The following is a 21,961-nucleotide window of genomic DNA, read 5'->3' as shown; positions in this document are numbered from 1 at the left end:
TGAATGAATGAAGACACAAGAGATAGATAGATAGATAGATAGATAGATAGATAGATAGATAGATAGATAGATAGATAGATAGATAGATAGATAGATAGATAGATAGATAGATAGATAGATAGATGGGGGAGGTGACGTAGACCGTGAGGATGACGTCAGTCCCTCTGTTTCTCGGGGTGTGTTTGTTTGTGAGAGGAAGAAGCTGGTTGGATGCTGGGCGGGGTCTGAGGAGACACAGAGAAGGAGAGAAATCAGAGAAAACCTCCAGACGCTGCTGCTGCTGCTGACACAAAACAAGGAGAAGAAGGAGGAGGACGGAGAACCAAGAGAAAGGGACAGACAGAGAGACACCGCGGAGGACAAACGGACGGACAGCCGGGGAGGATGGGACGGCGGAGCGGCCGTCGGTAGCGCTCTGTTTTCGGGGACGGAGCTCCAGGATGAGCGTGGCGCTGCAGGACCTCCGGAACACCGTGAGTACACACGCACACACGCGCGCGTGCGTGAGAGAGAGAGAGAGCGAACGAGAACAAGCGTGTACCCGCCTGACACGCACAGCACGAGCTCTTGTGTACCCCGAGTGCAACGGATGCTGATCACCTGTCAATCTCTGTGATTGACTGATCTGTACGAAACTGTAGCTGCAGACAGGTGTGTGTGTGCGTGTGTGTGTGTGTGTGTGTGTGCGTGTGTTGAAGGCCTGCTGACGTCACTGGTCAAACAGGCTGATTGATCACTCATCCGATCATATCACACACAACATGGAACAACCTGTTTAAAGGAAACGTGTTGCTGAAAGAAATCGGTTCAATAATAATGAACTAATCGATTAATGAAGTAATTTATCAAAAATAAATAAATAAACACCTTTCTTCAATTCTTTAATTTTAGTGAAAAATAATAAAAATAAACTTGATTGATCAACACAAATAAAATCAGACCAGCAAGATAAAATACATTAATTACAAATTAATAATAATATAAGAGATAATAATAATTAGCGAGAAAGGACATTTTGTATAAATCATAAATGTACTAGCATGGATTTTGATAAGTGATTTGTAATACGTTTCTGATTCTGAAGCACAACATGTTCTGTATCTTCTGAATGTATCATTTATTTAAGTGTTGTAGCTAATTGAACCAGTATGAGAAAATGTATGTTGAATCAGGAAGCTGCTTATAAAACTAAATAATTATTCTCAGTGCAAATAGTGATTTTCCATTAGTCAACTGACAGACACAATTTTAATAATTAATGAATCATTAAAGTCGTTTTCAGCTAAAATGTCCCAGACTTACTTTTTTATTTCACAGTACATTGATAATTGAATAATTTATCATCATTTGTCTGACATTTTATAGACCAAATTTTCAATCTGTCAATAAAGAAAATAATGTAATCAATTGACAGATGTTGTCATTACATACATGTATTTAATCAGAAGATACATCAAATAAGTGATCAGCAGAGTTTAAAATTCATACTATGAGTGCCATTCGTTGCATTATACGGTCTTTCAAATCAAACATCTTAAGATATTTTACTCAAATGTACATCAACCATGATCTGCAACTAAGCACAGTGACCACATGGTCTAGCTGTAGACTGGGGTTTCACCTGGTCTTGTTTCCACCGAGTCTGGTTTAAAGCAACAGAGTTCTCTTCATGATCCTGAATCACACATGGACACAAACGGGTCCAAACTGAACAAATCAGACACACACTGGTCCAGACTGGACAAACCAGACACAACTGGACACTAACCAGATACAATAATGTATCATTTGAGGTATTTCAGTGAATCCTAATTTTAAATCTTTATTATCCAACAGCATTTACCAAGTTCCAGGTCAGATGTGTCAACCTGACACTTAATCTGCATGCTAAAAGCTGAAGCTAGCCACCTGATTCGTTGTCACATCTTCCAATCCCAAGCGACTTCCTGTCTCCTGAGCTCATCTCCTCATGGAGGCTATTGAAATGTAGTTCGACCTATCTGGTTCCTGAACTCACCAATCCACATAGTTTGTTCAGATGATTTTTCTCGGAAGGAAACGTCTGGAATTTCCTCTTAACTTTTGATTCCCGGGAAGAATTATTGATTCTTATGAAAGACTTTTTCAGCCATGTGATGAAAAAAATTATCCTGATTCTGTGTTTAATGAGAAAAGTTAATATAATGACTTAGTTAAACTATTCAGAACATCGCTCATTATTTTAAAATACTATGTTATTTTTATCTATTATGTAATTATTTTGAGGTACTATGTAATTAGGATAACAAGTGATCATTTTGAGATAGTAAGTAGTCTGAAATATTGCTGCTCTGTACATGTTGTCAAGTCAAAGCTATGCGGGGAAACCAAACGGCATCCTGTCTTGAGTTCAAAACATCACCGTTGTGCTCGGTGACTTTCGCACATCGGCTGGTTTACTACAGCTTTATGAACACAAAAGAAACTATTTTGTTGTGATTTAATTGCAATAAATGAAAGAAAAGGACGCCAAAATAACTACGTTATGACGACACTTTGTACAAGTCTGAAGACATGCTGTGTTAGTTTGTGTCTGAGACTACTTTTGAAATGCTCCCTACAGCAGTAGGGTTTCCCTCAGGACATGATTCACCTGACAGATAACATACATATGTGATGTTTGCTGTATCAAAGAGAACCTCAGTGAGTATTTCAGGTTTCTTTAACCTACTCTGTGATGTTTGTTTCAGATGGTCTGAAAGGAAACACAACAGACCAAGATCTGGTGATCTGAACGATTAGCTCAGAGGCTCAAAGCTAAATGTGTAATTGTTTGTGGGGCCAGCGTCAGCTGATCTCCAGATGTGTTTATATTGAGGAATGAATATGACTTTTAACAGACAAACACTCCTCTATATAACGCTGTAACCACACTGATTTCAAAAAGATATAGTTGTGTTTGTTAGCGGGTTCGTCTTCCTGCTGCCCACAAACACACCGCTACATAACAGAAACAAAACATCCAGTAATGATCAGAAGTTCACATGTAGGACATAAGACAATGTTTGGTCTGGGATCTGGTTGTAATAAACTGTCCCTTTTATTCTGATGACTTGAAGATAAAATACAGAGTAATAAACAGTGCTTTCAATCTATCATTCTAATTTTATTTGTCTACTTATTATTTCTCACCAGCTTTTTTTCATGCAGGACTGTTGTTGCCATGGTAACATAAATGTTCGCTTCATTTCACACTGTCAGCAAAAAAGATTTGAGGTCATTTATTGGTCAATAATCTGATTCTATAAAGTAATACATGTAGCGTAGTAAAAGCACACTGAGATGTCGTATAGTAGAAGGATATCAATTTTTAAATCTACTTCTTCCTACTCCCAATAATGTGTTTGCTCTTTATTGTTTCACTGCTTCAGGCCTCTGACACATTAAAGTAGACCGTTGGGTTCCTCAGCATTCAACACGAGTCAGGATCTGAGTGGACCGCCTCTTGCTGCAGGAACAGATGCGGTTTTCTGATCCCAAATCCCAAATCTGTGAGGATGCAGATCTGAGGTTTAAATGTCCAGATGTACAAAGTCAGATGACTCGTTGTGTGGAATACACAAATATGTTTAGTTTGCTGTGATATAAAACACACAAAGTCTGAGATGTTTAAGAAGCTTTGAGTGACTTTTGTGATGAATTCATCACCGCAGAAGAAGAGTTTAAATGTGTTTTTTAAGATGTTTTTTTTGTGTGTGAACATTCTCAAAGTTACAGTGAGCTGGCAAAGTGTGTGTGTGTGTGTGCTTGTGTGTGTGTGTGTGTGTGTGTGTGTATGTGTTGGGTTGGGCAGGGTTTACTGTTTCCTGTCTGCAGCTCTGTGACTTCCTGTCTTAAGACGCCCAGTTTCCATCCGAGCAACAAAACAAACTAAAACCCCCGAGACCACCTCGGCTGCTGGTCCTGATCTGATCTGACCTTCTACATCATCATCTTCTTCTGCTTCGTCGTCTTTATCATCTTCTCCAGCAACAGATCGTTGTATTTTAAAACATGGTTGTTGTTGTTATCATCTTCATCCCCTCCGGTAAAACCTCAAACTGGTTTCAGTGTGCTCAGATGTTGATCCAGTACTCAGACTGGTTGCAGTGGGCTCAGATGTTGATCCAGTACTCAGACTGGTTGCAGTGGGCTCAGATGTTGATCCAGTACTCAGACTGGTTTCAGTGGGCCCAGATGTTGATCCAGTACTCAGACTGGTTTCAGTGGGCTCAGATGTTGATCCAGTACTCAGACTGGTTTCAGTGGGCTCAGATGTTGATCCAGTACTCAGACTGGTTTCAGTGGGCTCAGATGTTGATCCAGTACTCAGACTGGTTTCAGTGGGCTCAGATGGTGGTCCAGTACTCAGACTGGTTTCAGTGGGCTGAGATGTTTTAATGAATGAGACTGGAGCTCTGTGGGGGGAGGTGTTTTGTCTTCATCCTGTATTGTGTTGTGGGGGTGTTTGTGTCAGGGTTCAAAGGTCACAGAGGAGTTGCTGTGACTGATGATGGTGAACGGTTATCATGGTTACGACCTGCAGGTGCTGAGGTCATCAGGCAGCTGAAGGAGGCAACATCAACAGAGCGATCTTTTGGTCATCTCACCATGTTTACATATTTTCTTCAGGACCAACAGTAATCCAGTAGTTGTTGTCCATGGTTACAGTACAAACTAGAACGACTAATAGCCAGGAGACAGGTTCACCATGATGAGAACAAAAAGTATGAATGCTAGAACAAACAAAAGAACATGAACACGCTTTAATGAGTTCCAGGAGTTATTTTTACCTCACGATCTGATGTAAATGTTGCTGATCCTGAATATCCAGTGTCCTGTTGTTCTAGCCAGCTTCTCTGAGTGTTTGCTGTGAGACAGAAATGTGGGTTGATGTCTTAATGTTTTCTGCACACACCGAGGGACCTGCGGAGATGAGGGTCATCTGTCTTTTTGTTTTTATTGGTTATTAATGTGACCTTTTCAATGAGTCTTCCAAAAACTCTGAAACTCTTGATATTTCTTGTAAACAAACATTTATTTTTTTAAACACCACATGATTTCCTGTTTTGTCATTGTGGCATTAGCGCAGCTGCATTAGTGCAGCTGCATTAGCGTAGCTGGATTAGTGCAGCTGTATGCAACAGTATGTCATTTATGATACTGGTTTCATACTAAGGTGTCAGACACTAATAAATCTCACACAATGTGGTGACTAAATGTCATGTTTGTGAGGAGTTTCAGGTGCAGCTAGTGGTTGAGCGTTGGCTAATGCTATTGAAAATGCTAAGCCAACCAAGACCGTTATCACAGTAAACAGTCCAACAAAAACGTATCCAACGAGCTAATTAATAATGTAAACATGATGAAGTTAGCGATGCTTCACTAAGAGTTTTGCTGTCTATTAGGGGTAAAGTTAGATTGTTTAGACGGGCTGCCTGCAGGCGTGCTAATGCTAGCTACGACTGCTGTGCTAAAGGTAGCTACAGCTGATGTGGGGATTTAGCTTTCAGGCTCTGATGAATGGTGAACTGTTTAGCTTTCAGATCCACCATATTCTGTGTGTTCTAGACGTGTTTGCATTTCACATCACATGTTGAGTTGAGTCTTTGATGCGACTGTTTCTGCTGCTCTGACGACTATGAACGCAGCTTCATGAGCAACGCCTCTTGGTGACATAGGTCTATGTCACTCTACAATAGTTGCAATCTGATCATTCACTTACTTACTTACTTACTAACTCGGTCCAGCAGTTGACATACTTGTATTAGTTGTTCACATACTGATATTTAACATTGTTAACTTTTAACTACTTTTTTCAGGCGTTCACTTTTTAAAAGTTGTTGTGTATATTCTACAGGTAGACATTAAATGTGGTGTCCTCGATTGTTATGTGTTTTTTTTTTAGTCTTTATGGCTAGCAGATCCCCCCTGCTTCCAGTCTTTGTTTGCTAAGTGAACTGCATTGTGGATGCAGAGAGAGTAAAGTGGTCTCTTCTTGTTGTCCTGCAGAAAAGGAGATTATTTACTACAATGTTTCCTCTGCGGTGTCTGAGGTCTGTTTAGAGTATAGAGGCTGTGGAGGGACAAAAGAGGAGATTTCACAGCCAGAACACAGAGACTGTCAGACAGACAGTCAGACAGACAGTCAGACAGAGAGACAGACAGACAGGTCTTATATAAGCTGCAGTGAACTCCATTAGAGTTGAATGGAGATGATTCACACACATTATCTAATTACACACACACACACACACACACACAGAGTGACATCACCCTTGACAGAGAGCGATAACACACACTCCCATCTCCTAGCAACCCTGCTCGCCCACTCCCCCTTCTCTCCCCCTCTCTGTGCGTCATCAATTAAAGAGAACAGAGCCAGAGAGAGAGAGAGAGACAGGTTTCAGTGAGGGTCTTGAGGAAGGAAACAGTTGGAAACCTTTAGTTTCCTGCAGGACCCTCTGACAGCAGCAGGACAGTGAGACTCTGCAGAGACGGACAGGAAGACCTCAGCCCCAACCCCCGACAGAACTGCTGCTGTTGAAGACCAAAAAACAGACGACGACACTGATGATACACTCGGTTCATCACTGAGGTGTTGGACAGGCTTCATTGTCTTTTGTCCATGGGGACATTGTCAAACGGGAAAGAGACAAACACAAATAGTGTATTATGTTTGGGGCCTCAGCCAGGATTATAGAAATGATGGTATTTTATTCAAAACGAATTGGTTGCTTCAGAGAAATTCATCTGAATATCAATGAGTGCTCTAGGCCTGAGATGATATGAAAATTCTTGATTATCCAAAATAGTTATGATTTGCAATATCATCCCAGTAATCATAACATACTGGAATCACTTTACATTTTTATTACGTTACAATCATTTTTATTGCATCACAGAGTCAGTCTTAAAGAAAAACAAATAAACAATCTTCTTACATAAGGTCCTCATAAATCATGAGGTGCACCATATTGTTTTTTTCCAGGATGTAGGCTACATTGTTTTTATATATATAAAAATAGTCTTTTTATATAAAAATTACCTCTGCTTTGGTGAAACAAGCTTTGGTTCTTCAATAACTTCATTATTTACTAAATGCTGTTTCTCCACAACTTACCCTGAACTGTGGTGGGAAATAGGACCTGTTTGAACGTCAACTCCTTAATGTTGCTCCTTGATTATTGTCGAAGCAGAGTGCGGAGGGTTTGTCTCTCCCCTCTCGCAGTAATCACACAAACATGCTCGATGTTGTTTTTGACGTTTGCCTGCGGGAGTGTTTGTCCTCGCCGTTGATCACTTTCTGTTTCCTTTGTTTTTTTTATCTGGAACATCCGCTCCAAAGACTTTTCTTTAATGCTTCCCAGGAGTTTTTTTTTTTTATCGTACTAATATCTGCTGCCCTGATGCTAATGTCACCAACGTAAAAACGCATCCATCTGGACCCGAGGACCAGAGGACCAGAGGACCTGAGGTCCAGAGGACCCGAGGACCGGAAAACCAGAGGGGTCCTTTAGGAGGACAAACGCTGTGTTGATTTGGACTCTGTCCATCTGTTGGACAGACCAGCAGACATCACAGCACTGCTAGTTGTGATGCTAACATGCTAACCCTTGCAGCAGCATTAGTGCGTGTGCACTGCTCCTGCACCGCAGTGGTTTCCAAGGCAACTGAACTGCAGAGTATACGAGGCGTTGTCGCAGTGAAACGACCTGAACTCTACTGCAGCTGTTTGACTTTATAAAATGTGGCTGGTCCAGGATCAGACGGCTGAGTGCTGAACTTTTTATGGTTCTGCCACACAATGACGGGGGGGGGAGTCACAGAGAGAGAGAGAGAGAGAGAGAGAGAGAGTGAGAGAGAGCCAGAGAGAGAGAGAGAGAGAGAGTCTGAGCATAAACACAGGAAGTGGAGATTTATTTGATCACAGTTAAATACCTCCTCATGCTGAGTTCTCCTCTCACCTTACTGACCCTGCTGCTGCTTCTTCATGGGTTTCTGCCGCTCGTCAAGAGTTCACACTGTTTCCCCTTCCGTCTACCCCAAACATTAGATTAGAATAAACTTTATTGCAGCATAAATCCATAGAGAGACAAATAAAGGTGAAGTAATGTACAGAATGAAAACTGTGAGGTAAAAACAGTAAGAGGAACAAAACTGAGATTAAAAGAAGCAATATTTAAATGTATAAAACAGCTATTTGAATTGAATATGACATATTCTTTATTTTTATCTAAAATACTAAAGTTCCCGTTAAAGAAAAATAGAAACTAAATGGAGTTGACTCTCTTGCTCATATCTGGACACTGAATATGAAGCTAGCTTAGCTTAGCATAAAGACTGGAAACAGAGGAAACGACAAGCCTGGCTCTGCCCACCAGCCTGCTCTTCTAAAAATGACATTCCCACTCCGCTAAACTGCAGTGTGAATCACGTTTAAAGGGAAAAATATTTTGTCATAGATTGCTTTTGCTCTCGATGTAGGCTATCACGAATTCCAGAGAGGAGGGACACTGGGACACTGATGTTAGTGTCCCGTTAGAACCTATTTGTAGTCATTTTAATTCAAACCATGATGTTTTTACTGAACCTATAATATAGTTTTGTTGCCTGACCCTAACTAGTTTTGTAACGTGTTTTATTTTGTTCATTAACCACATGTTCCTGCTAAAACTGGGACTGTTCAGTCTGGGGAAAATAATAAGTTCTTTCATTCGCGCATCAACAGGATATTAAAAAATCTTGGTTTCCGGGCAAAATGAGACATTTTCAAATGAAGATTGTTTGTTGTCAGACAGAAAGGATTAATGTCTCTTAACACAAAGTACACAAGCTGACATGAACGATCACGATTATTAATATATATTATAATATATTCATAATTTATTTATAACCTCCTCTTAGTGGCTTTTAACCTATTTATTGAATTTCCTTCTTTTTTTTAAATGTTTTACTTTTCTGTTTTTTTTGCATTATTGTTGTATTACATTATATTTCATCACCTTTAGTCACATTTTATGCCATTAATAAGGTAGTGAGTCAGATCAACATCCATCCACCTCTGCTGCAAAAGCAAATATAAATTGACGACTTGACTTATACGTGTAAACCTTGAACAAAAGTAAAGAATCCAAATTTTCTTTGTTCATTTGTGTCTTCCTCTGATGGATCACGGTGTCATTACTATTTCCTGTGGTGTTTTAATGGCCAATCAAAGAAGTTGATGCATAAAGAAGAACTTAAACAGCAGGTGTCAAACAGACCAAAGGCTGATATGAGATGAGATGTCTGCAGCAGAGTAAAGCACTAATGTCCCACAGGGATCTTTGTCTTACAAACAGCAGCCGATGAATAATAAATGGAGAGCACAGAAATCAATACGGCAGTGAAGAGCACAGTTTATCTAGGATCACTTCTCATCCTGAGAACCAATAAGAACCCAGGTTACTTAGCACATATAACTCACTCTGGTTGAGCAGGTGCCTGGACAACATTTCTGAAGGTTGATTCCAGGCAGATTAGATTTACCCAGACAGTTTCTAATTCATCTGTGTTACTGTGTGTCTGCCTGTCTGCCTCTCTGCAGATGTCCAGCTATAAGCGAGCTACACTGGAGGAAGATGAAGTGTCGGATGCTCCAGGCGAGGCGGCCTCATCTCCTGACGGAGTGGAGGTCAGTGAATGCAACAAAAACACACAAACACAGACTGTAGAAGGAAGACTTTGTGCTTGTCAGAGGATCTCAGAGAGGACAGCGGTTCATTTTTCACAAAAAGAATTCCTCATGTCCTCAGGAAATCTTCTTAAATCCCCCATGACTAACTGGCCCCAGGTGAAGTCCTGAACTCACAGAGATTTAAATCCTGACTCAGTCCAAGAGCAAGACCTTGGGGGGGCTCTCACTAAAACCAAAACAGTGGGCCACTGTCGTGTGGGTCCACCACCCACAAAGAGAGGACCAGCAGGGGGTCTGGTGCTCTGCCTGTTAGAAAACACTGGCTCAACCAGTGTCAGGTCTCTGAAGGAGAGACGAGAGCTAAAGTATTGTATCGTCCCTCAGTAAGTGGACCTTCAGAGGAATATCACCCTGCACAGGGGGCTGCATCTCTACTTTCTACTCTTGACATTTTCAAAACAGGCTTGTTACTTTAGTAAAGAAAGCAGCAGTGTCCTTCATAGGGGTACTTTATACTTTATACTTTGAGTCTATTTCAGAGCCTGTAGTCACTCTCTCACTTTTACTTGAGTAAAGAAGTTGAATCAGTTCTTCTACTTTTACCAGAGTCTTTTTGAAGTATCTTTACTTGTGTCTGTTGTGTCTCTCAGGTGGGTTTCAGGAAGGGGGGTGTGGACATTCTGGGAAGGAGGACTCAGCTGGAAGTCCTGCTGTCGGTCCTGCTGCTGGCATCCCTGCTGGCTCTGCTGGCCTGTTTGCTGGTCTTGGGACTAGGATTCAGTTCAGGTGACATACAACACATGAACACCCAACTCTTTCTTTACCTTTACTTCCTACCTGTAACCCTTCTTCCCTTTGCTTTATTTTTTGTTTCCCATGCCCCCCCATCGCTGCCTCCTCTTTCTCTCTCTGTCTTTCCTTTCCTTACTAGGCTTGGGCCGGTTTAAACATTTTCAAACCGGTTTGGTTTTAAGCCAAACACCGGACTGGACCGGTATACCGACTTAAACAACTAGGTGTCGTACAGCAGCCCCTCCTGATTGAAACATTAGGCCTTCTCACACAGAAGTTACTGCCGTAATCTCGGAAAAGAGAGTTATGGCGTCATCGCACTGTTTATAAAGAACTTTGCTTTGCAACGTAATGTCGCAAGTTCGCAACCATGTTACTTTTTGCAAAGCATCCTGCCTTTGCTGAACCAGAGACGCCATGACTGCGCCGGCGGCTGCGTGATGTATTTAATGAGTGCCGGAAATCCGACTAGCTCGAGGCTTCTAAACAACAATGGGTGAAAAGGTGAAGTTTCGCATATTTACACTATTCTTCAAGCAAAGTTGCTGTGCATCATATACGTGTTGATACAACGGCGGCCTCATGCCAGCAACTACCGGCTTTTTATCTTCTTCGGATTTACGTTCTCAGCTCGTGTTATGCTCCAGTGGCACATCACCAAGTAACACGTCTTCAAAACGGCCACCTCGGATACTGGCGGCGGCTCCGTTAGTCCATTTATAAATAAACACTATTATTTTAATCACTTCACTTTAATCACACTCGGTATCTTAGTATCTTCTTATTCGACTGTCTCCGTCTCTGCCCGCTTCTTTCCTTTTCATTTAATTTAATTTCATGTCATGTCCTTTGTTCCCTCTTTCCTACCCAACCCATCCTTCTCGAGCTCCTTCCCAATGTCTTCCTCTACTCTTTTCAATTCATAACCTGTCCCGCCTCTCTGACTCCTTTCATTCTTCTTCCTTTCCCCTATGTCTCGTACTTTCCTACTCTCCCTTCCCATTCCTTTCCTTTCCACACCCATCCTTCTCCACCTCCTATCCTTCCAGACCTCCTCCTATATTTTATTGCCTCACTTATCCTTTCCCACCCCGCCTTTTCCTTTTCACCCTTCTCTTTTCCTTGCGGAACTCATCATATCATTTAATATTCCATAGGAACAGAAACAGATCCCTGTTTCTGTTCCTTCCCTTCCTCTTCCTTTCCTTCCTTATACCTTGTCCTATCTTTCTCTACCCAACCACCTATTCTTTCCTCCTTAGCCTTTCCTACCCCTGTCTTTCCTTTTCTGCCTCCTCCCTTCCTTCCCATCCTCCACTATCCTTCCCTGCCTCACCTCCTCATTTCAGTTTTAACAGTATAACCTAAAGTATAAAACCTTTTTACGTCCCATGATGCTGTGCAGATAGTGGCCGTGGCCTGTGCCTGTCAGAGGCGTGCGTCACAGTGGCGAGTCAGATGGTGGAGGCGATGGATCGCAGCGTCGACCCCTGCAACGACTTCTACCAGTTCGCCTGCGGAGGCTGGATGAGGAAGAACCCGCTGCCTGACGGACGGTCGCGTTGGTCCACATTCAACAGCATCTGGGAGCAGAACCAGGCACTGCTGAAACACCTACTGGGTGAGACTGAGGGAGACGGGTGGAGAGAGAGAGGCAGGTGGGAGTTAGGTGTAGTGAGAGACAGGTGGAGAGACGGTGGAGAGACGGGTGGGAAATGGTTGGACAGAGACACAGAGGGAGAGTAGACACCAAGGTGGAAATAGACAGACAGATGGAGAGACAGAGAGTGACAGGTGGGGAGGGCGACAGGTGGAAATAGACAGACAGGTTGAGAGGGACACAGGTGGAGCTAAACAGACGGGTGGAGAGACAGAGAGACAGGTGGAAAGACAGACAGGTGGAAAGACGGAGAGAGACAGGTGGCAAGGGAGAGAGAGACGGGTGGGAGGGAGACAGGTGGAAATAGACAGACATATTGAGAGGGAGACAGGTGTAGAGAAACAGACAGGTGGGGTGAGAGACAGGTGAAGAGCCAGACAGTCTGAGGGACAGACAGGCAGAGAGGTTTGATAATGTGAAAACGTGAATTGACACATGGGGAAGTACTTCATAAAGTTCGACAAGTTTAACACAGAGAGTTTGAGTTGAGATTAATACTGAAGTCATGGTTAGAGATGCTTGAGTCATTTGTGATGAGGACAGTTATTTGTGGGCGGGGCTCTGTCTCCCCCTCTAGTGATCAGTAACTCTGTTCTGTAGAGAACGGGACTTTTAACGGCAGCAGTGAGGCGGAGAGGAAGACTCAGTCCTACTACCTGTCCTGTCTCAACACCCAGAGGATCGAAGAGCTGGGAGCTCAGCCTCTCATAGACCTCATCGCCAAGGTAACCAGCATCATGAGGCTTGACTCGTTCCGACAAAGGCTGTTTGTTTCATGTGTGTTAATGTCAGCTAACCCGTTTAAAAAGAATAGCAGGATTCAAGAGCGTGTAGGACATAATGTAGAAAACATGATACAAGCTAGCAGGGTGTAACCATGGTGACAGTTCAGAGATCGATGTCCCCGGGTCTCACAAAACCATTTTCAAATGTCTTTGGCAATTCTGTATGCACCAGTAAAATCACATTTTCTTTTGAGGGATTAGGAATACAGTCTTTTAGCTTCTGATCTGAGCATCTTTCTGGCGTATGAAGCTGGTGGAGATAATATTATTAATATCTTGTTTTGTGTGTGTCTTCTGTTGAATTATGGAGAACTCATTAATATATTTCAGTCAGGTTTTATTAGTTAATCAGTATTAGTATCAGACAACAAATCATGTAAATTTGAGATTAGGATGAAAATGAATGTCATAACTTTAAAGAGACATAACTATATGATGAGACTCTAAATAAGGAAGCATCAGTATGTTGGCCCGTTGATGGACACCTGGACTCTGGTTCCCTCTGTAGATCGGGGGCTGGAACATGACGGGTCCCTGGGACAAGGACAACTTCATGGAGGTTCTGAAGGCGGTTTCTGGTCCGTACAGGGCTCAACCTTTCTTCAGTGTCGGAGTCAACGCCGATCCCAAAAACTCCAACAGCAACGTCATCCAGGTAGAACCAGAACCAGACCACAAATGAATTATTAATGAAGTTCGTTCAGCATCACTACTGTGTTCACAACAAGCAGAAAGCAAAGTTTTAACGCAATTCCTTGAAATTTGTATCACCTGTGGAATCTTACTTACTTACTAAATAAACCAGACTGAGAGTTCGAACTCATGACAGCAGCTCTGTGATGCTAGTCACAACACAGATCAGCATGCTAACAGGTGAAATGGTTTCCATGTTCACGTCTCAGTTTAGAGTGTTCACACCAAACATGAGGCAAAACGTAAATGGAAAGACGAGAATTTGTGCCAGGCAGCGCAAATTATGTCACGCCCCAGCAACACAAATACACAATAATGATCCCGCAGTCAAATCAGCTCAGAGCTCCAGGCACTCCGATCTGATTGGTCCACAGGTTAGCTGTGTGATCACATGTCGGGCTGCAGTGTTGGATATCTGTCATTGAGATGCACTCACCTGTTGATCTCCTGTGTCCAGTTGGACCAATCAGGGCTCTTCCTGCCGTCCAGGGACTATTACCTCAACAAGACAGCCAATGAGAAGGTGAGAATCCTACTGGCGTACGTCAATATGCCAAAGACAAGTTCCTGTAGAGAATTTGTATCATTTGATGAGTGAAATGAGACGCTGGTTCAACTTCCAGGTACTGGTGGCGTACCTCGACTACATGGTGGAGCTGGGGATGCTGCTGGGTGGCGAGAGGAGCTCCACTCAGCTTCAGATGCAGCAGATTCTGGATTTTGAGACGGCACTGGCCAACATCACTGTCCCACAGGACCAACGCCGAGATGAGGAGAAGATCTACCACAAGGTCAACATCTCTGAACTACAGGTGAAGCCACCGACACCTAAAACCTCTCAACCACATCAAGAAGAACTGTAACAAATGTCTTTGTGTTCGGAAAAGTGCTGTATACATTAAATGTATTATTATTATTATTACAATAACTTTTTTCTTTATCATCAAGTTAATGTGTCTAATAAGTTTGGTTCATGACCTGTTACCTGCAGAACTGATGACATTCTGATAATTGGATAATGCTAACATTGGCTGGGTAGCTAGTTAGCTTGGTAGCTTTTCCAACTCTGGAGACGGATGTCTGGCTAGGTAGCTAGTTAGCTTGGTAGCGTGTCCTTCTCTGGAGACGGATGTCTGGCTAAGTAGCTAGTTAGCTAGGAAGCTAGTTAGCTTGGTAGCGTTTCCTTCTCTAGAGAAAGCTGTCTAGCTAGGTAGCTAGTTAGCTTGGTAGCGTGTCCTTCTCTGGGGACGGATGTCTGGCTAAGTAGCTATTTAGCTAGGAAGCTAGTTAGCTTGGTAGCGTGTCCTTCTCTGGAGACGGATGTCTGGCTAGGTAGCTATTTAGCTTGGTAGCGTGTCCTTCTCTGAAGACGGATGTCTGGCTAGGTAGCTAGGTACGGTGTCCTTCTCTGAGATGGATGTCTGGCTAGGTAGCTAATTAGCTTGGTAGCTTGTCCTTCTCTGGAGACGGATGTCTGGCTAGTTAGCTAGGTGTCCCTTGCCCAGCGCTACCTCTGTTCACTAGCCTGTTGCTCTGCTTATTGTCTGTAACCAGTGTAACATTGAAGAAAACATACAAATGGCCGCCGATCTGACCATTGATTTGAATGGGAATGCCCCTCTCCTGTTTATGTCAATGGTTACACCTTTTAGCATGCTAATGCAACCATTTATTTATCCATCCATCCATCAATCCATCCATGTTTTGTAACATGTGATCACATGTGTGTCATTCACTCACCTTCGTGTGTTTAATGTGTGTTTGTACTTTCATTTACATCTCTCACTCTTCATGCGTCCGCAGTGTCACCGTTTCCTCTGCAGTGTCTCTCTGCTGCAGCTCTCTGTCCTTCAGGGTTGCAGATGCTTCTGGGGTCGTCATAGTTACTGTTGCCAAGAGCTGTTGCCATGTGCCTGCATCTCTGTGCATGCGGTGCTTGGAGGGAGGTTAGATAACAGGTTATTATATAAACATGGCGGATATGAACAGGAAGGAGACATCTTTGTCCTGGATTGTAAACGTGGATGTTGTATTTCATTATTATTGTTTATGCTATTTGGCGAAGTGACAGCAGAGTGACAGTCATATAAGTGTGGAGCAGAGCGCCCTCTACAGATCAGCTGCTGCCTCTGGGTTCAGAATTAATTCAAGTTTAAAGATACGGTGTGCAGCAAACATTGAATTTAATATTCATAGCTGTGTTTTCATTGGTGTATAATCACAGAAAACTAAGAATTGTTGGCTTAGAATGAGCTGTTTTGATCTAGGGAGCAGAGGGCTATAGCACAAAAGCAGAATTTAGATATCTAAGATAACTTTACAGTCCGCCATGTTGCACCGCCAACAGACAAACCAAACAACAGCTCTAGAGAGCCTTTAATACATTTGCGTGTTTCCGTTTTAGGGCCATTCTCAAAAACGTTTTCCCACATGACATGACGCAGGTTTCTGGATGATGCCGTTGCTACATACATGAATCATAGTCATGGTTGTTGGCGTGCTCCCAGTCTGGAGAAGCAGACAGGAATCTAAGCAATGTAGAGGGTTTCATGACCCGAAATAAAGTCGGACAGGTTTAGGAGAAGGATGTTTAAGGGGCTCCATGAAGTTCTCCTTTCTGCTTGTTGGTAGATTCAGTGTTTGAAAGCTGTACTTTTTGTATTTTATTTATTCATTTCAACACAGAACAGAATAACTCACCAACCCAGAGGAGAGGATTTTGTTGAAATAAAGAAAGAAGGAAGAGACTGACTTTTATTTTCAAATATTTATTCTTGCTGCTTCCCTTTAAACCAACAGAACGTCTCAGTCTGGTGAGCAGTTGGAAGTTTGTTTAAGCAGAAACAGATCATCATTGTTTGATCTCAGGTCGTTTACCAAGGATAATAAAACTGCTATCAGCTGTTCAATTTCCCTTTGGCCTCATTAACTGCTTGTAGATTTTTTTTAACGATATAAGTTCTACCAAAATGTCTCACCAGAGGTAGTCTGATGAGTCCTGTTCATCATCAATGAGTGTTTGCTGGTTTAATCTGGTCATAAATGGAGAGTTTGAGGGAATTAATGTTGCTGAGCCTCCAGCCCCCTCTGCTGGTAACAAGAGGTAGAGAGGATCCGCCTCCACCTTCTTCTTTAGTTACAGCAGATAATAACTTTTATTCAAGAATAAAACTGGAAGGAACAAACATGTTTCTTGCAATGGAGTGTCTTCTTTCTCCAGTTTGACTGTTCGAAGCTGAAGCATGTATTCGTTTTTCATCCCAGTATGTACATGTTCAGTTACCTCCCGACCTTTCGTCTATAGCACCCCCATCAGGACAAACTACTATAGTATCAGAGTTTGTTGATTAATCACCTCATCATGTGGCTCAACCCATCTCTCTGTATGTAATGCCTCTTCTTCTGTGGTGCTTCAGGGGCTGGCTCCGTCCGTGGAGTGGTTGGACTACCTGTCATCCTCTCTGTCCCCTCTGGAGCTGAACGACTCTGAACCCGTGGTCCTGTATGCCAGAGAGTACCTGCAGCAGGTGTCCGACCTCATCAACAAGACGGACCGCAGGTCAGAAACAGCCGGTTGACCGTCCACCTGCATCGTCCCACTGGACCGCAGCGTGTTGTCTCACCTGCCTGTCCCTATGTCTCCTCAGTCTGCTGAACAACTACATGATGTGGACGCTGGTTCAGAAGAGTGTGATCAGTTTGGACCAACGCTTTGAGAATGCTCAGGACAAACTGCTGGAGAGTCTCTACGGGACCAAGAAGGTACTTATAGTACCAGTGCTATTGTTGCTGTTGCAAATGTTTGCTACTACTTGTGCTACTCCTGGTACTGATACAGTTATCTCTTCTATTACAGCAGGTATAAACCGATTTGGAGTGAACGTCACGTTTACTGCATGTGCATTGTGGTGGCAGAAAAACAGTGGAAACAAGTTAAAATATGAAAATGTGTTGTTGTGCTGTAGGATGTCAGAATTTGAATGCCAAAAGATACGATCTTCATTTTTACAGAATAGCGTAATATCATTGGTGTTACAATGTAAAGACTGAAGACGTCATCAACATCCATCGGTCCGTAACACACAAAAAATAATTTGACAAATCTCCATATTGAACGTCCTGGACGTGACTGCAAACATTTTAAGCATCAAGAGATTTTTGTGCCTTTTGTATACAAGTTGTCCGTCCAATGTAACTTAGTCCATTTAGTTGGATCTGTCCCATGAGTACAGCTCAGGAAACCACATTGATAATTGTTTGCTTATTAATGTAATCTTCTGCAAACACCCACATGTGCCAACGCTATACTACAGAAAATGACTTTCTGCCACCACTTTGAAACACAAAATACATCATCCCTGTTTACAAACACAAACATGCTCTATAACTACTATGACTACTGTAACTAAGGTCAGTATTCCTCCAACCCCAGTCCTGCTGAAGCAACTGAAGGAGCTTTAACTGGTTCTAAGGGACACTGACTGGCTTTAACTGTTTCCTACTGTCTGTATCCACCTCTTCCACTTACTGGTTTGAATGGGTTCTACTCGAAGTAGAAGTGTTTCCACAGGGCTGTCATGGGTTCTTGTGTGTTTGGCTGGTTCTAACCTGGTTTTGGAAGCTGCTCCTATGGGGGTGTTTTGGGGAAACTCATTCCTGCTGGCTTTAACCGTTTCTGGCCTGCTGTATCTGAATATGTACTGGCCATAACTGGTTTTAATGGTCAGTATCTGGTTCTGAAAGTACCCAGATTGAAGTGGCTCCAAATGGCTGTAATTAGTTAATGTGGATATTCACTGGTTTTAACTGGCTGTGGACCCAGGAAGCTAGTGCCACCACTGGTGCTCCTGGAAAGCTAATTAAGGAGCCATTGTAAACTGGTTGACTGGTGAATCAGTCAAGATAACCAGGTTTCAACTGGTCTTGAGTGTTGTGGGTTCAGATCTGCTGTAATTGTCTCTTACTATTTGGTTTTAACGGTCATAACTGGTTTTGGACCCCAGGAAACTTTGTCTGTGCTGGTGCTAATGTGGAAACTGGTTTAAGCTCTCTGTAACTGGTTGTAACACCTTGTATCTCCCCTGCCACTAACACTAACTGGGTCTAATTGGATTGTAACTGGTTGCTGTTTGTTGCAGTCCTGCACCCCCCGCTGGCAGACTTGTATCGGGAACACTGATGACACTCTGGGCTTCGCTCTGGGAGCGCTTTTCGTGAAGGCGACCTTCGACAAACACAGCAAAGAGATTGTGAGTCACAGCACCGTTTGCACCTGAAGAAATAAACATCCCAGCCCGGTCCCTGCAGCAGGTGGTCCTGGATCAGGTCCAGGTCTGTCTCATCACCTGTCGCTCTTTGTCTCTCAGGCTGAGGAGATGATAAATGAGATCCGTTCAGCGTTTAAAGAATCTCTGGACCGACTCAACTGGATGGACGACCACACGAAACAGGCTGCTAAAGACAAGGTACAGAGACAGGTGGACATACGGGTAGAGGGTAAGGTCCCGGTTGGTCTCACTTTCTCTGTCGGTCCCTCATCAGGCAGATGCAATCTACGATATGATCGGTTTCCCAGAGTTCATCCTGGACGCCAAAGAGCTGGACGACGTTTTTGATGGGGTGAGTATCAGCCGTCGATCATCTCTCATTCACCTGCAGACATGTGGGACAGGATGGACGTGTTTTTATTCTAAAGAGGTTTACATGTTGGCCCAGTTTTGCAGTGCTGTTCGTTTAACATGTTGCAACTTGTTGCGTTTCAGTATGACGTGTCAGACGACAGCTTCTTCCAGAACATGTTGAATTTCTACAACTTCTCAGCCCGAGTGATGGCTGACCAGCTGAGGAAGACTCCCAACAAAGACCAGTAATAATGACCAAGACCAGTAATACACACAGACATACCAGTCACACATTTATTAACCTTTATGTCTCCAGGATAGTCCCATTGAGATTTACAGTGTCTTTTCGAGGGAGTCCTGAGATGGCAGCATAATAATAATATACACATGAAAGACTTGTAACAGACTCAAAATAAACAGCTCAATACATCAGACATACCTATTCAGGGGTTGCAAACTTGAGGCTTGGCTTGAAACTTGAGATGTTTCAAGCAGAAAGAAAATTAATGTGGTTTTATTTTTGTGAGGTCAATCATCTTTAAATGATCTCCAATTATTAATCATCTTGGTAAAATGAATGTAATTATAAGTTCTAAGTTGAGAAAAGGTGTATTGCACTTTGCCAGTAGGACCAGTCCATTAATGTCCACAGTACTACAGAGTGGGGATGTTTAAGCAGGTTTTAATGACCAGGAACGAAGTAGAACACCTTGGCTTTGTGAAAAGATCTTAAGAGGAAACTGTTCGAGAACTTTTGAAGACAGTTGATGGACTGGTTGGACCGTAGAGTAACTCCTCCTCTCATCTCCTCTCCTCTCAGGTGGAGTATGACTCCTCCCACAGTGAACGCCTACTACATACCCACTAAGAACGGCATCGTCTTTCCTGCTGGGATCCTACAAGCTCCTTTCTACGCCCACGACCACCCCAAGTCTGTTTACCTATGTCTACCTGTCTGTCCTTACACCTTTATTTCTTTGAAGAAACAAAAACTAAATGTGTGTGTGTTCTCAGGGCATTGAACTTTGGTGGCATCGGTGTCGTGATGGGTCACGAGCTTACACACGCCTTCGATGATCAGGGTGAGAGACATTTTTACTTCCTGTCATATGTGCAGTTCCCGCTGGGTGTGGTGATGTGTTCACTGCACTTTGCATGTAAATATGAAGACTCATAAAGATTCCACTGTGCTTTTATGCAATATCAACATTTCAACATCACTCATATTTCCCTCCTAGATGTGAACTTTGTTGAGAAATGACACTTAAACTAAACACAGTATTAATTGACCCCTGCAAGTCCCACCCCTCCAAAGCAGAATAACCAATTATAACATACTATCATCCAGCTCTGACCAGGGTCTGACAACTACATCAGCTTTGTTCCATACACTCTCATGCAGACATTTCAGGATCTCTTAATTTTCAGACTGGTTTTGTGTATTTAAACGTTGTGTAATAGTGATACTCATTACCCAGAGAGGTTGGAAGATTTCTAAAATGTTACATTCTCCCTAAAAACCTGTGTTGCGAAATCCTTTTTGTCTAACCAGCAGTTATATCACTCTCAACAAATACACCAGACTCCCTCGAGGAAAAACTACAATTTTACATTTTTCATAAAACGCATATCAATCAAACTCGACAGAAACCACTCACCGTGGTCCATCTTTCCACTTCTTCAACCATCACTAACTCCAACACAACCATATTGTTTGAACAGTGGAAAGATGAACCATGACGAGATTGGTGAGTTTTATTTTGTTTCGTGAGACAGTAGATGAAGGAGTAGAGAGTGAAGTCTTCGTATTGGTTATTAAGATGTCCTCCCTCCTGCCATCAGGTCGTGAGTATGATAAAGAAGGTAACTTGAGGCCGTGGTGGCAAAACTCATCAGTGGATGCATTTCGTCAGAGAACAGAGTGTATGACGGATCAGTACAGCCGCTACACCGTCAACGGAGAACACGTCAATGGAAAACAGACACTCGGAGAAAACATCGCTGACAACGGAGGACTGAAGGCTGCATACCATGTTAGTATGAACACGTCATCTTAGAATGAAGTATACTCCTCTGTACCAAAACATACCAAACAACGCACCACACAATGTCATATATTTCTAATCACAGTGACATTTCTGTTTTTACTTCAGGCCTATAGGTCGTGGGTGCAGACGAACGGGGAGGAGAAGAGGCTTCCTGCCGTCAATCTGACCAATGATCAGCTCTTCTTCGTGGGATTTGCTCAGGTGAGACACTGCTGACAAACAATAACACTTTCAAATGAACGGTGTCCCGCAGGGTTCTATACTGGGGCCTCTTCTGTTTCTTTTGATTACCCACATTCAGCACATTCTGCCCATCCAGCAAACTCAAGTTGTATGCTGATGACATAGGTCATTATATGCCTGCTGCAACGGAACACTATGCCACATCACAACATGTATGATTCTCTCATGCCTTTAATTAAATGTTAACAGAGGTTGTTCGTATGTTGCTCTCTTAAAGGCAGCATAGAACTTACACCGGACAGACTGATGAGGTATTTAGGAGGGAGATTAGTCGCGAGTCGATTAAATGCTAGCTGAATAGTACATATTACACACTGAAAAAATAGTGATCTAAAAAAACGTAATTTTGCTGCGTCATTAAACACATGTCATTCAGGTCAACACCAAATTAAATAAAACAAACCCATCTTGGTTTGTCCTCC

The 21,961-nt window shown here is 42.7% G+C and overlaps 1 protein-coding gene across 2 annotated transcripts in view; it reads left to right on the top strand.

Moving 5' to 3' along the window:
* The first annotated feature begins 283 nt into the window (after nt 1-283).
* The window catches only part of ece2b (endothelin converting enzyme 2b), a 24,875-nt gene continuing 3,197 nt past the window's right edge, over nt 284-21,961 (top strand). Inside the window, exons 1-18 of one of the 2 annotated variants that reach the window (XM_084018895.1) lie at nt 284-473; nt 9,608-9,694; nt 10,348-10,483; nt 11,895-12,110; nt 12,750-12,874; nt 13,443-13,589; nt 14,085-14,150; nt 14,251-14,439; nt 17,044-17,186; nt 17,275-17,389; nt 18,766-18,876; nt 18,994-19,092; nt 19,169-19,246; nt 19,390-19,493; nt 20,069-20,179; nt 20,263-20,330; nt 21,091-21,281; nt 21,402-21,497. In XM_084018895.1, the coding sequence (XP_083875021.1) occupies nt 441-473; nt 9,608-9,694; nt 10,348-10,483; nt 11,895-12,110; nt 12,750-12,874; nt 13,443-13,589; nt 14,085-14,150; nt 14,251-14,439; nt 17,044-17,186; nt 17,275-17,389; nt 18,766-18,876; nt 18,994-19,092; nt 19,169-19,246; nt 19,390-19,493; nt 20,069-20,179; nt 20,263-20,330; nt 21,091-21,281; nt 21,402-21,497 (2,115 nt within the window). In that variant the 5' untranslated portion in view covers nt 284-440. Of the gene's footprint in view, nt 474-9,607; nt 9,695-10,347; nt 10,484-11,894; nt 12,111-12,749; nt 12,875-13,442; nt 13,590-14,084; nt 14,151-14,250; nt 14,440-17,043; nt 17,187-17,274; nt 17,390-18,762; nt 18,877-18,993; nt 19,093-19,168; nt 19,247-19,389; nt 19,494-20,068; nt 20,180-20,262; nt 20,331-21,090; nt 21,282-21,401; nt 21,498-21,961 lie in introns of both variants that reach the window. The other variant, XM_084018894.1, reaches the window with a different exon arrangement.

Source organism: Eutrigla gurnardus, assembly GCF_963514095.1.
Source record: "Eutrigla gurnardus genome assembly, chromosome: 10".
Classification (NCBI taxonomy): domain Eukaryota; kingdom Metazoa; phylum Chordata; class Actinopteri; order Perciformes; family Triglidae; genus Eutrigla; species Eutrigla gurnardus.
This window is presented reverse-complemented; position numbering and strand designations above follow the sequence as displayed.